This window comes from Orycteropus afer, unplaced genomic scaffold, assembly GCF_000298275.1.
Source record: "Orycteropus afer afer isolate SDZICR_OR568_19922 unplaced genomic scaffold, OryAfe1.0 scaffold00193, whole genome shotgun sequence".
In the NCBI taxonomy this organism is placed as follows: domain Eukaryota; kingdom Metazoa; phylum Chordata; class Mammalia; order Tubulidentata; family Orycteropodidae; genus Orycteropus; species Orycteropus afer.
In genome coordinates this window covers 6190452-6204510 of record NW_006921780.1, presented here as the reverse complement: position 1 = coordinate 6204510, position 14059 = coordinate 6190452, and the positions used below count along the sequence as shown (strand labels likewise).

At 46.5% G+C, this 14059-nt stretch overlaps 2 protein-coding genes across 2 annotated transcripts in view; one reads left to right on the top strand and one right to left on the bottom strand.

Annotated features, from left to right (window-relative positions):
• Positions 1-7661, top strand: part of PFDN2 (prefoldin subunit 2) — a 53002-nt gene extending 45341 nt beyond the window's left edge. Inside the window, exons 2-4 of the mRNA XM_007947724.2 lie at positions 6442-6530; positions 6644-6767; positions 7485-7661. Of these exons, the coding sequence (XP_007945915.1) occupies positions 6442-6530; positions 6644-6767; positions 7485-7661 (390 nt within the window). The remainder of the gene's footprint in view (positions 1-6441; positions 6531-6643; positions 6768-7484) is intronic.
• A 447-nt stretch (positions 7662-8108) lies between these two features.
• KLHDC9 (kelch domain containing 9) lies at positions 8109-10242 on the bottom strand. Its single transcript, XM_042781907.1, has 4 exons — positions 9716-10242; positions 8820-8979; positions 8533-8731; positions 8109-8275 (listed from the first exon to the last, which is right to left on the bottom strand). The coding sequence occupies exons 1-4, from the start codon at positions 10240-10242 to the stop codon at positions 8109-8111; spliced, it is 1053 nt and encodes a 350-aa protein (XP_042637841.1).
• Between the last annotated feature and the right edge of the window lie 3817 nt (positions 10243-14059).

Sequence of the window (14059 nt, the reverse complement as noted above, 5' to 3'; positions counted from 1 at the left end):
GGGGGAGGGAGAGAGAGAGAGAGGGAGGGAGGGAGGGAGGAAGAAAATAAATGTGGGTCTTAAGGTAATGGTTTCAGGGGTTCCTCCAGTCTCTTACCAGTTCAGTAAGTCTGGTCTTTTTTTTATGAATTTGAGTTTTATTCTGTATTTCTTCTATTCTAACTAGGAGAATAGGAGTATCCTATTGTATCCCTTGTCAGGGTGGCTGGTAATGATAGTCAGGCACCATCTAGTTCTTCTGGTTTTAGGCTAGAGGAGGCTGTGGTTAGTGTGAACCATTAGTCCTGTGGATTAATTGCTTCGTTGAGTCTTTTTTTTCCCTCACTGTCCTTTGCTCCAGGCTGGAAGATACCAGTCTCTTAGATGGTTGCTTGCAAGCTTTTAAGACCCTTGATGCTACTTACCAAACTAGAATGTAGAACATTATCTTTCTATGTTAGGCCAGTTGACCTAGATGTTCCCTGACACAATGGTCCTTAGCTGTCAAGCCTGGTAACTCAATCCCATGAGGTGTTTGAATGTGTCTAAGAAATTTCCTTAACTGTGCCCCTTCAGGGCTCTATTATATTTATGTGGTGCAGTGAATTACTTATGGCCCTTCTAGCCATAGTCTTTGTAACTCCCACCAAATGACTGGGTCGGTGCAGTGCAGTGAATTACTTGGTATGGGTTTTCTAGCCTAGTCTTTGTAACTCCCACCAGATTACTGGGTGGGACCATGCAAATAAGGTGTGTAGAATGCTGATGTTGGGATTGGTTAGTTTTGTCACTCTGCCAGGCTCAAAATGAACCCTCCTAGAGGCAGAGAAGGGATCTCATTGCTATCAAGAGAGAAGAGCTGGAGGTAAAGTTGAATGCATCCTTGGACCTTAGATCCCTGTGCTGGACCTCCTTGGCTTAGAGACACCCCCGGTGAAGAGATGACCCGTGTGGTGGTTATGTTTGTGTGTCAACTTGGCTGGGCCTGGTTGAATGACTGGGCAGCTGATGGTAGTTATTCTCCATGAAGAGACTGGCAGTCAGCTCCATGGTGGGATCTACCACAAGCAGCTGAGTAGCTGCTTTGGGTATATGGTCTGCTTCCCGTGTATAAGCAGCAGCTTTGGGAATGGTCTCTAGCATATTGCACACCTTATCGGGACTATGCCTTTTTTACTTGTCAACCTTGGGCTTGGCAGCCTCAGCAGCCAGCAGCTGTCTGAGTGAAGAAAAGCTCTAGCTTCAGTGGACCAGAAGTTGGAGTCAGAGCTGAAGCCCAAGGCTGAGGGGCTTTCACCCAGCCCCTAGAGCCTGGCACTTTGAATTTGGACTTCTAGCCTCTTGAACTGTAAGAGAATAAACTCCTGTTTGTTAAGGCCATCCTATTTGTGGTATATTTTCTTGTCAGAGTGGCACTAGGTAACTAGAACACCCCGGCAGAGAGAGACAGTAGCAGTGGAACCAAGAGGCATGAGACAGAGTGGCAAGCTTACCTAGCCTACAGAGGCAGGCCAGGACGAGAGGCCAAGGACCAGAGAGGAGTATCTGAGGGCACAGCAGAGGACTGTCCTGATTAAGGAGTTGTATCCTGAGCATGTTCCTGAGCCTGAATGGTAGCCTGTTACTTCCCTAATAAGCCCCATAATTGTGAGTATTGTCTGTGAGTTCTTTGTGGCCACTGCAACAAATTATTGAGCCCAGCAGAGAAGTAGTGAGTACCATGGAAGGGACAGTTGGTGTCAAGTTGGTAAAGAGGCTGGAGGGTAGCAGCATGTCTGGCCTCATAGGAATAAGCCTTGGGCTGCTGATGGTGATTCTGTGTTCCTCTTGTGAAGTTTGAGGTCAGAAGATGCCGCCTCCATGTCCTTTTTGCAGTGGGGCTATACAGATGAAGTGCTTGTGTCCTATCAAGTGGATTGGATAGCTTGCTAATAATGTAAAGAAAGTGCATAGCACCTTTGTGTGGGTAGGAACATACATTCACATGTATGGAATTCTAACAAGGGGATTGACCAGTTTTGCCATCCTGCTAGGTTTAAAAGGGAGCCAATCAGAGAGCAGAGGCCGGGGATGAGGGTGGGGGTGGGAGGGTGTTGACTACCATTAAGCAGGAACAGGAGTGGAGTGTGCCCTTTGAACCCAGGGTCCCTATGCTGGGAATTTCCTAGACCCAAGAAACAGAAAGCTGTAATACAGGAGATGGCAAGAGATGGTGAGAAGTAGTGGTGCAAAAGAGGCAGCAGCATCAGGAGACTGGCAGTAGATGGTGTCCTGGCCCATGGAGTGAGAGCTGAGCACCTTTGAGCAGGAGGCTTGCCGGCAAAGTAGGGTGCCTTCAAGCACTTATCAGTAGAGCTAAAGAGCTTTGTAAAATACTTGCTCAAGTGGGGCAGAGGCCCAGCAGCCCTGAGAGGCCTGAGGGGCCGGGGGCCTTAGAGAAGAGGCCTACCTGTGGCCTTGGCTGAGAAGAGGCTGTCCTGATCAAAGAACTGTATCCTAAGTCATTTCTGATGCTAAGTTATGTCTTGTTACTTCCCTAATAAACCCCGTAACAATGAGTATGGTCTGTGGCCATTGCAAGAATTATTGAATGCAGCAGATAGGTAGAGAGTACTGTGGGCAGTTGATGTCAGAATTGGTGAAAATGTTGGTGAGAGGAAGTATATCTGACCTCCCATCTCATAGGAATTGGCCTTGGGAAGCTGATGTTGATAATGATTCTCCTTGTGAAATTAGAAGAGGTCAGATGTTTCTGCTGCCAAGTCAATTTTTACAATATATGACTATATATGCAGCATTTATAAAATGTACATACAAATGTCCATGACTATACCTATGTATGAGAGCCCTGGTGGCATAGTGCCTAAGGCACTTGACTGCTAACCAGAAGGCTGGCGGTTCAAACGCACCAGCCACTCCTCGGAAGGAAGACTGGGCAGTTTCCATAGAGATTAACACCTCAGAAACCCAAGGAGGGGTCACTATGAGTTGAATCGACTCTATGGCAGTGAGTTTGGTTTGGGTTTGGAATACCTATATTTGCAGGAAGGAGCTCTGGTAGCGTAGTGCCTAAGGCACTTGACTGCTAACCAGAAGGCTGGCGGTTCAAACCCACCAGCCACTCCTTGGAAGGAAGGTTGGGCAATCTACTTCCATAGTGATACTGCCTCGGAAACCCAAGGAGGGGTCGCTGTGAGTCGGGTCTGACTTGACGGCACATAACAACAACAACATGTATGCACATGCATGTACTTTACTTGTGTTAAATTAGTGGCTGAAAAGTAGATTCCTACTAGTTACTAAGGAAAATAAGATCAGCATTCAGAAATTTTGGACCCTTTAGGCTGATTTCTCTAATGTATTTAAACCACATATATCTAGAAGTGTGGGTCATTTCAATGTTAGGAGAACATCTAGAATCTGGGTTAGTCATAGAATTTTCTTACATGAAATGATTTTGATCTGGAGCATTGACAGTGAAGAAAAAACTAACTATAAACGGAATAGTTTCAGTACAGGCAGTGATGGTGAAGGAAAAACAGATTGTAGATGAGTTTGATTTCCAAGATGTTTGTTGAAATTAATGGATAAAGTAGATTGAGACGAAACGGGTAGGAGTAGGGAGCAAGTTGTTAGAATGACAAATTCCTAGTCAAGTATTGTTCTTTGGTTTATTGGACAGTAGAAGGGACATAGGCTTTGTACAGGTGAGCTATTTGGATTATATTAGCTGTATCTGAGCATTGTAGAGAGAGCTCAAGATACAAGGTCCAGTAAAGATGAGATGGTTAGTCACCAAAATTAGAGCAGAGTTTCTGGTAGTGAGACTGGAGATAATATATATGGAGGTAGGGGACTTGCAGATGGTTTCTGACACCAACCACTGGATAGCAGTTTGTAGGCCAGACTTCACAGGTTAAGTGCACAGCCCTACAAGACTGCCCTTACTTCAGCATGAGCAGTAACTCATGGGCCCCTAGAACATCCTCATTTCTGAGCAGCTGGCTTCAAATTTGGGGGTTCCCACTACCTTCTCAGGCTCAGTATTATATTTTCACAAATAATGCACCCACACAAATAATACACATATATAATGCGCATAGCACATGTAGGAAATAAATGTGTGAGGAGGTTGCATGGTTTTCAAAAAACATGTAATGGATAATAATTTGCTAGAATGACTCAAAAAACTCAAGAAAGAGCTATATTAAAAATGTAGTTTTATTATAGCAAAAGAAGACAAATCAGAACCATCCAAAGGCAGAAAGACACATAGGGCAAAGTTTGGGGAGTCCCAAACACAAAGCTTCTGTAATCCCCAGGGATGCTTCACCCTCCTGACATGCAGGTATGTGACAATACACAGAATATTGTAAATCAGTGAAGTTCACGTGAGCCTCATGCCCAGAGTTTTATTGAGGCTATATTATGTGGGCATGATCTTTGGCCATGTGATTGAACGCAGCCTCCAACCTCCCTCCCTCTCTGGAGGTTGTGGCTCAAAAGTCCCAACCCTCTAGACAGATGGTTTGTCTTTCTGGCAGGCCAGCCCCCATCCTGAGTTATTCATTAGCATAAACTCTCAAGTGTGGTCCAAGAGGCCTGCCAGGGATAACAAAGATCCTTCAGTCACCCAGAATTCCCAAGGATTTTGAGGCTGTCTCCCAGGAACCAGGGACAAAGACCAAACCTTTCTTTGGGTAAAGTTAATTCTTCACTACACAAGACTGTGAAGAGATCTGGCAAAGAATTGAATGGATGGGCTCACTGCTCTCAGCTGACCATAGGGCCTAAGAGGCTCTTCTGGGTTTAGAAAGAAAGCCGTAACAGTAATTAATGTACTTTATTTAATGTACTTTACTGCTTACAAAGCTGTGTCATACTCATTGGTTCACTTGAAGTAGGTATCATTATTAGCTGCATTTCACAGGTGAGAAAAATCAGACTCAAAGAGGTTAACCTACTGGTTCACACATAGAATTATGTGGGGAATCTTTTTTAAAACACTGAGGCCTAGGCCTCATCCCCAGTGATTCTGTAATGGTTTTGAGGCTTCCCTATTCATGGTTTTAAAATACTTCCCAGGTAATTCTAAAATGTAGCCAGGGTTTAGAACATAGGGTTAAATATTTGTCCAAGGCTATGGAGCCAATAATCAGCAGAGGCAGAACTTGAAACCTGGTCTTTTGTCTCAAGTTCCAAGTTTGTGTTTTTTTTTTTTTTTCCAAAAAACACTTCCTGTTTTCTCTCCTTATTATATCTCCTACTTTTCCTGGTATTTCTTTCCAAACACAGTCATCAGAGGCCACACTGCAAGTGATGGTGGTGGTGTTATTAGCATCCAGTCTGGCCTTCATGCTTTGTTCTCATTCTCTGCAGCTTCTGGGGAACCATTAGCTGGTAGTACTCACTTTTCTGGGCCTTTGTATATGTTATTTCTTGTGCCTCTTTTGTATACCCTTCCAAATTCCTCACCATTCAGGCTTCAGTTAAGGCATTCTCTTAGGAAGTTTGTATTGGGTAGGGTTTGTAGGCCACAGAGAATGACTCTCACCAACTTTGGTGTTTTTAGTTGTCTTCAAAGGATGATGATGTAGGTAGTTTACAGAATTGAACACAATGAAAAGAAAGGAAAAAGACTAGGCCACAAAAAGTTCAAAATCTAGGGCAGCTTCAGGGATCTCAGGAATAGGAACCCAAGGATCTTATCTGTAGGACTGCTGGGTGTCTTACCTCCATCTGCCTTCTGTACCTGTTTGTCTATATCCCAAATTAATATTCCTGTCAAGAGGCTCTGGCATAGAATAGATCAGTGCCCCTGTGGTCAAAGTGTAAGAGTCCTGTGATTAGTCGCCCCACAAGAACCCCACAGCGTTAAGAAGGATTGGTTCGTCAGTGGAAGGGATGCTGGGCAGACCCAAACAAGTCATTCATTACAAAGCCTTTCCCTGACACCCCTCCTTGCTTGCAAGTCTAGATGCCCCTCTAGTTCTCCACTCCCATCCCTGTTATAAATGCCTAGTACTCATCAAGGAGTCCCTGAGTGGTGCAAATGGTTAAGTGCTTGGCTACTAGTAAAAGGTTGGCGGTTAGAACTTGCCTTGGGAAAACAGGCCTGGCAGTCTGCTTCTGAAAGGTCACACATGGAGTTGCTGTAAGTTGGAATTGACTCTATGGCAACTAACAACAACATTCTCCACCAAACTATAAGCTTCAGGAAGCCAGGGGCCAAATCTATTCTGTTACATTCCCCAGTGCCTAGCAAGTATTGGGCACACAGTAGGCACTCAGCAAGCATTTGGTGAATGGAATTCCAGGTAGATTTAAGTTAGAAATTGCAAACTTGTATTCTCCTTTTCCAAGGTCCACTATGGCACCTTTGCAAAACCTGCTACCCTATGTACTATCTTGACTTGCTTCCATTTCCACTGTCCATTCTCTCACCTCCTGTCACTTTTTCAGGTAATAGCTGGCTTTAACCGCCTTCGGCAGGAACAGCGAGGCCTGGCATCCAAAGCAGCTGAGTTGGAGATGGAGTTGAATGAACACAGGTGAGGAGATTGGGGAGAAGCAAACAATAGGAAAGTTAGATGGGCCATTTTGAGGGAGGGTTACAGTAGAGTAAGACTGAATTCTCAAATCTTGCCTTGTCCTCCAACCCCAGCCTAGTGATTGATACGCTGAAGGAGGTAGATGAAACCCGCAAGTGCTACCGCATGGTTGGAGGGGTGCTGGTGGAGCGGACTGTCAAAGAGGTGCTTCCTGCCTTGGAGAACAATAAGGAGCAGGTGAGCAAGGATCCCTGAGCAGAAGTTCTAGGCAACAAGGGGGTAAGGAAGAAGGTATGGTCAGGGAATGTGGTGGAGGAAGATAACAAACAGCATAGAATTTCCTTGGTTGTCTACCACTTTTCATGGGTTCTGTGACTGAACAGGGGGTGGGGAGCTAGAGCACTGTTCTCACAGTGTGGTCCATGGATAAGCCAAAACCAAATCGTTTGCCATCAAGCTGATTTTGATTCACAGTGACCATATTAGACAAAGTAGAACTGCTCCATGGAATTTCCAAGGCTATAATCTTTACAGAAACAGACTGCCACATCTTTTTCCCATGGAGCAGCTGGTAGGTTCATATTGCCAACCTCTGGTTAGTAGCTGAGCACTTAAGCATTGTGCCACCAGGGCTCCTTGGTCCATGGGTAGGTACCTCCATCAAAAGCCCTGGCAGACTAATTTAAAATACAGCTTCTTGGACCCACTGAATCAGAATGTTTGGTAATGGAGCTCATGAAGGGACATTTTATAAATAAGCAGTCCAGCTGATCCTTATGTATACTAAGTTTGAGAAAGGAAAAACTGCAGTGTCTGGGCTCCATTATTAACACTTGGTTATAGGTGAGTTTAGAGAGAGATGTTACCTCTCCTTCACTTCTCCCAGCCATCATCCATACCAAGTGGGAGAAGTGGGTCCTGACTTCTTTTTATAACCCGTCTCTTGCTCTCTAGATCCAGAAGATCATTGAAACACTGACACAGCAGCTTCAGGCAAAGGGAAAAGAACTAAATGAATTCCGGGAAAAGCACAACATTCGTCTCATGGGGGAAGATGAGAAGCCAGCATCTAAGGAAAACTCAGAAGGAGCAGGGGCTAAGGCCAGCTCAGCCGGAGTATTGGTCTCCTAGGGACCGAGGCCTTGGCCTTTTTTTTCTACCCTGATTCCCACTTCTTCTAATTTCTCTTTATTATTATTATTTTCTCTGCTATTGTAATATTTTTTGTTAATTAAATGTTTTGGTCAGAATGCTTAGCTTTAGTCTGAAGCTTTCTCCTAGTACAAGGGGTGGACACTGCATGATGTTGGGGACAGAGGACAGCACGATTTGTGGGTTTTGGTTCCACCAGGATAACGACTCACAGCATCAGAACAGGACCTAGATTTTATCCTTTCCCTTGCAAATAAAGATGCATTTACTTACTTACCACCCTCCCCAAAAAAGATTTAGAGATAAATGTTGACTTTTAGATTGAAATTTAATAAGCACTTAAAATGAGGCAGATAGCTCTGGTGATAATGCTTTATGGGTTTGTAACAAAACAGAGGCTTTGGCAGTGTGTCTTGCCACTATTCTTTAGATAAGGAAGTCCAGGATGCAAACCTGTGGACTAGCTGTCTTGCCATCCTCACCAAAACCCCCAACCAGGTAAAGACGATCATTCCAAAGGCAGGTCTGATGGCCCACACGTTTCAGCCCACGGTCTGCACAGGGGAAGTGGAACCACAGAGAAGGAGATTTACCTGTTGAGTAGGGGCAGAGGGCACTTATAGAGACAAAAACACATTGACACCCATGGGGCTCTTGACAAGACCCAAAGTTTTCCCATTATTTTTCTTACTTGATATGTGTTCCTTTTTAAATGTTTAACACTAGATGGACTCCTTTAATCTTTTATACTAATCCTCCCTACCCAGTCACTCCATCCTCTTTGCATTCTTTGAGTTCTCCTATTTTCCCACCTTTTCCCCCCTCAACCATTAATTAGGTCAGCTCTCACGGGTATCATAGATGTAGAGGTCATTGCAAATGATGTCTCTAGTTCTGGTCAGAGTTTCTCCACCAAACAGCACAGCAAAGGGCCCCACCACGGAACACGAGTGATGCCGCAGTCCCCGGGGCCCCTGTTGGGACCCCTGCCCACTGTTCACAAGTCTTGCAATCTGTTCCATCAAATGGGGGGCAACAGGTGGTTCCTCCTTGGGGGAGAAGGAAGAGACTGGCTGGAGAAATTTTGGGATTATAATTTTAGCCTTCTACCCTAAGCAGGTTGTGAGTAGATAATACCTTAATCTTCCCATAACTCCAATGCCCAGCTACTTCTGGTTCAGCTGAGTTGCATCCCCCAAAGAGCAATAGCCGATGAGCTGGGTGGGGCCCAGGAGTTTGAAGTAAGGCTGCACAGTGTCCTGAGCGTGAGGCCGTGTGGCAGCCTTCTTCTTTGTAGCTGTGGATGTGCAGAAATTCAGTCCTGAGTTGAGTTTCCTGGAAAATGAGAGTGCTGTACTGCCTCAGTCCCATGCAGGAACTTAGCAAGGGTAATGAGGGTTTGGGGCAATCGCTAAATACCACCCCCCCAACAGCAATTTGAGCATCCAGAGGCAATTTCTAAGTTTCGGCCTCCCCACCCTACCCCCCAAAAAATTTAAAGATGAATAGATGGTGACAGCAGCATGCTGTCAGCAGAAACGCCTTCCACCCTCTTGTCTGGCTGCTTCAGGTGCCTTTCATATTTATGGGACCTCAATGTCATCCCATGCCTTGTGTGGCATCCCTTTGAACTTGTACCTGGAAAAAGCGCTCCCTTCTGCATCCCGCTACACCTCTGGATGTCTACCGTGCTGGATGGAGGAAAGACGTTGGGCAGTACTGGGTTAATAGAAACTGCTCGGTGGCATCCCCTTCATGGGGCGCCCAGGGCATGCGCCATATCTGTCATACCTTAAACAGGTGACTGGTCTTACCCCTTCTCAAGGATAAAAAGGAGGCATAGTTCAGTGTGGTAGGTCTGACTGGAAGCAAAATAATAAATACTAATAGATTCAGCCTTCTTAGACATGGGTAGGTTCCCAAGAAAGGGTGCTAGGGTGCAGTTGTGGATAAATTACTTGTGAAATCTGATCTCTGCTTTCCCAGAGTGTGGATAAGGAAAAGTGATGAGTCTTGGGTAGGGGGTGTCATACCAATAGGTGCGAGCGGCGGGGTCCAGCTTTAACGTGTAGATGCTTCCATAGCGGCGCTGGGTGCGGGTACCACCCTCCCGGCCAGCCACCCGTAGCTCTCGGTCGGAAAGGCGGGTGCACGTGTGACTACTGAGGCCAGCAGGCGGGCAGTTGCCAGGGGCCGCGGTCCACGCTTCCCACACTCCACGCTCCACGTCCAGGGCGGACACTGCGGCTACGCGGCGCGACCCGTCCCAGCCGCCCACCACGCAGAGCCAGCGCCCGCCCACAGGCGCCGCGCCATGATGGCTGCGCCTCGGACCGCCCTGGGCTTCCAGCCTCATCGCCTGGCCCCCAGCCGGATCGAAGGCAACGGTGTCACTGCTGGGCTCTTTCGTCCCTCCGGTTAGGAGACCCCCCACCAGATAGAACCGTCCCCGCAGTTCAGTGCACGAATGATACGCACGCGCCAGAAGCGCGTCCCGCGCCACCGGTCGCCAAGCCCAGCCCGAGCCCCCCGCCCCATTCGGAGGCACCGCCACCGCCATGGGCTGCGGGTAGGGAAGAGGGCCTCGGGATCAGCGCTCCAACATGGGGTCCAGGCACCTCGCCTCCCGTAGGTTTCCCTGGAAAGAGCCCTCCTACCGATGCCCAGCTTCTCTCCACCGTCGCTCAGCAACCACTGCCGCAGCTGCAATGCGACCGTTGCAAACTGAAGGTCGCAAAGCACCGGTTACCGTGGAAACAGGAGACCTGGGTAGCTACCTGGAACCGTACAGTGGTGTCGCTATAGCGACAGAAGCTGTGCGAGGTCAATAAAAATCCCAAAAGATTGTTAACCTCAGAAAGTCGAGGGACAGCAGCTCCTCAGAAAAAGCCCTGCTGCCTCAGCTGCGAACCGACAACGGGATTGTGACATTTGAGGTGCAGGTGTTGCTTCGCGGATGGTGGGTTGGGGCGAAAGGGGGCCCTGTCCTTTTGGCTTCTGGGATTTCTGATTTGAACAGACCACGAGGGATGAGCTGGTAAGGAGAAGCAAAAGTCAGAGCGTAAGGAAGGGGAAGCGAACTGAGCACTGGCCTAGGGGTTAGGAGGTTTGGATTGCATCCCAACTATACCTCTGACTCTCAGAGTGACCATTTCTCTCCAGGTCTTCTCAGTTTTCTCATTTGTAAAATCTGCTGTTGGTTTCTTTATTCATTAGGTGTCTTCCAAACCAACATTTTGTGGTAATGGCTTGAAGGCTTGATTGATTGGCAGGGAGCGTGCTTTCAGCTCTGACCACTAGAGGGTAGCAGAACCCAGTCTCTCAAGTACGTTTTAATTGCGTGTAAATGGTTGGGGAGGGGGTGGCTTGAATATCTTAGGCATACTTGACCCTTGGAGAACTTTTCACTACTGAGTCCTAAAAGAGTACTTCCTTAGTTCATCTTGCCTCATTAGGGTCATATAGCACAACGAAACTGAGGCATTGAGGTGGTTGGAACTCAGGATTAAGGGCAGGGAGTTTCTCCTGATAAGATCCAGGGATAGAAGCTGCCCAGCCTTGAAGCTGCATTGGGGTGAGATGGGAGGAGAAGTGAGAAAAACAGACTCCTGCCCCTCCCTGATATCTCCCTTTTTTTCATACCAGGTTCCAGAGCTGCATCTTAACTCTGTCCCTCCAGGATCCAGTGAAGAATGAAGAGGCCCAGATTCAAGCTGCCTAGTTTCAGCTGCAAGAGAAAATGTAGCATGGCTGGGGTGGAGTGGAAACAGGACCCATGGCCCCTAGGGCTGAGTTATAAAATGGCAGTGATAACTGCTACTTTTGCCTTAAGTTTTTCTACATAGCAACTTCTCCCCATCTTGCCCTGAGAAACCAAGGCCTTAAAGAGTGGCCAGGATGCAATGGGGATGTAACCAGGAATCTGATTCCACAGTAAGGCTTTTCCCCTCCTGATCCCAACTCTTGGTCCTTGGAGAAAACAGCATGGGGAGGGTGTGGGGAGGAAGGAGAAGTTAGAGAGACTGGAAGGTTCCCAGGAGCTGTTTTTCGCCTGCACCTTAAAGGATAGACCTGATAATAGCCTACCCAACTATAGCTTTCCCTGAGTCTGGCAGGCAGGGTTCTCAGGTTCTTAGATCATGGTAACAGTCACTGTCTTCACTGCTCAGTCTTTGGCTGAAATCATGAAGTCAGTCTTCTCCCTAAGGCGACTGACTACCTTGCCAATCCCAACAGCTGGATTCAGATCTGTCATACTCCTAGGATTTAGGATAGGAGCTGCCTGGGGGTGGGGTCATTTCTCTTAAACCTTATTGGCCTCTGTGCCCATTTTAGGCTCTTGTTTTTACCTAAGTCTTTGACTATTCTGCCAGACTCATTTTCTTCCTCTATAGGATAGAAAAGGGAACTCCCCACCCCAGGGGCCTTTCCAGCTCTTCTCATCTAGCTTTGTTTTTCCTCTCCTCCCAGCTTCTACTCTGATTGAGTCCTCAGCAGTGGGAATCTCACTTGGACAAGGAACCTGACCCTCTTAACACTTCTTAACTGTACCCTGTCCTGTTCTGTACCTCTTCCAGTTCTGCAGAGTAGCTAGAAGCCTCTATCCATTGCTGCCCTAACCCTAGATCCAGGTAGAGGAACTGCACAGGACTCCTGCCTCCCCTGGTTGGTCTGAACCAAGCCCGTATTTTGGAGGAAACAGAAGAAGCCAAGGGGGTGGGGCTGGGGGAAGAAAGAAAGAAAATAGAAGGAAAATTAGCCAATCTGTACTTGTATGATTCAGTGACATAACTAGGATTGGTGTCACCACTCCTGGCCACCCTGGACCTCCTCCCTTCCCGGATCATACAGAATCCTTCAAAAAAAACCAAAACCAAACTTGCTGCCATCAAGTTAATTTGACTCATGGTGACTCCTCCTTAGGTTTCCAACGTGGTATCACTATGGAAGTAGATTGCCCAGTCTTCCTTCTGAGGAGTGGCTGGTGGGTTTGAACTACCAGTCTTCTGATTAGCAGTCAAATGCCTTAGGCACTACACCACCAGAATCCTTAGTAATGTTTCTTATCAATTTTTAGCATAGAATAATACATGATAAATAAAGTTGTAAATTGCTTAAATGTAGTATTTCTTAGATTATATGAATACTAATAACAAAATTGTTTTGTAAATCTTTCTACATTGAATTACAACATTATTAGTTACATTATTAGTAACTGAGCAGAAGCCTTTATTTTTCTCCTCCTTTTCCTTTAATTACAACTTTATTCTAAAAAAAAAAAAAATGATTGCTATAGGTTCACAAATACTAATTACCACAATATTGTAGCTAAAACACCAGAAAATTTCAGTCACAAAATCGGTGACTGAAAACACCCGCAACAACGAAAACAGCAGTACATGCTTGTACCATGTGCAGGTGAAACCATGCGATTCAATGTGCCATTTTAATTGGGTAAGAATGACAGCTCTGACCAGAGCACATTAGAAGGTTCAAAAAGTAAATCAGCATCGAGTTTTAGCCTTGTAGGTATATTGATACATGTAAGCTGGGTTTAGGAAACATGTTTCTGTTGTTATAATGAACTGTTGTTGTTGTGTGCCATCGAGTCGTACCCGACTCACAGCAACCCCTCCTTGGGTTTCCGAGGCGGTATCACTACGGAAGTAGATTGCCCAAACTTCCTTCTGAGGAGCGGCTGGTGGGTTTAAACTTCCAGCCTTCTGGTTAGCAGTCAAGTGCCTTTGGCACTACACTACCAGAGCTCCCTATAACTAACTTGTTGTTATGTGCCGTTGAGTCGGACCCGACTCATAGCGACCCTTCCTTGAGTTTCTGAGGCAGTGTCACTAGGGGAGTAGATTGCCCAACCTTCCTTCTGAGGAGTGGCTGGTGGGTTTGATCCGCCAGCCTTCCAGAGGGCTATTTTTATAAAAGTAATAAATTTCTGCCAAAACACTGCACAAAATTTGTGTGTGTGTGATTTGGGTGAAAATTTACAGAGCAAATTCACTTTCCGTACAGTAGTTCACATACACTTTGTCTCATGACATTGACTGCAATTTACCCCAATGCAGCAGCTCCCCTCCCACTTCCTCCTGATAGTTACCTCTTCCCTGTGTCCATCTCTCCATGCACTCCTGCCCACTGAGCTGTCTCCCTGGCATAAACAGCCCTTCTTTCTTCCATGATTGATTTCTCCAAGGAGTGTCTCTACCTCAGGTAAATGTTCAACTCATATGTCTGCATTTTGTTTGGCTGCAAGCCACAGGTGTGGGTTCAATTTCAGACCTGAAGGCCATCTGGGGGCCATAGTCTCAGTGGTTCCACCAGGCTCTATCAGAACAGCAAACCTGGTACCTCTTCCCCCCTACCCC